The sequence below is a fragment of the Fulmarus glacialis genome, unplaced genomic scaffold (assembly GCF_000690835.1).
Source record: "Fulmarus glacialis isolate BGI_N327 unplaced genomic scaffold, ASM69083v1 scaffold40305, whole genome shotgun sequence".
Lineage (NCBI taxonomy): Eukaryota > Metazoa > Chordata > Aves > Procellariiformes > Procellariidae > Fulmarus > Fulmarus glacialis.
Window position 1 is genome coordinate 2,623 of NW_009214353.1, and position 540 is coordinate 3,162.

At 62.6% G+C, this 540-nt stretch overlaps 1 protein-coding gene across 1 annotated transcript in view; it reads right to left on the minus strand.

Annotated features, from left to right (window-relative positions):
• The window catches only part of LOC104077342 (copine-2-like), a 2,202-nt gene extending 1,949 nt beyond the window's left edge, over positions 1–253 (minus strand). Inside the window, exon 1 of the mRNA XM_009578534.1 lies at positions 23–253. Coding sequence (XP_009576829.1) covers positions 23–214 — 192 coding nt within the window. The 5' untranslated portion in view covers positions 215–253. The remainder of the gene's footprint in view (positions 1–22) is intronic.
• Positions 254–540: the final 287 nt, after the last annotated feature.

A 540-nucleotide genomic window follows, 5' to 3' on the forward strand; every position in this document is an offset into this window, starting at 1 on the left:
CCTCCCCGCTGCCCACACTCACGTTGCGGAAATCCCGGAAGGGCACGAACTGGACGATGTCGCGCACGGCCTCCTCGCCGGTGTAGGAGCGCAGCACCCGGCTGTCCCCGTCCAGGAACTCCATGGCGGCGAAGTCGGCGTTGCCCACCCCCACGATGATGATGGACATGGGCAGCTTGGAGGCCTGCACCACGGCGTGTCTCGTCTCGTCCATGTCGCTGATCACCCCGTCCGTGATGATGAGGAGGATGAAGTATTGCTGCGCAGGGGAGGGCAGAGGGTCAGACCCAGTGGGAGATGCCGGGGCACCCCCACACCGCAGCCGGAGCCTGTGGGGTGCGAGCGGCCGGGATGCTCCGCACGTCGGGGAAAGGCAGGTCCCCCGGGGATTTGGGAGCGGGTTCATTGCTTCCCAGGACAGGCGGCGTCACCCCCCTTTAGCAGTACCCAGAAATTTCAGGTGCTCCCGTTGCCCCTGGTTTTTGAAAGATAATAACCAAAAAACAAACCAGCTCCCACCCCAGAATATTTTGATGATCT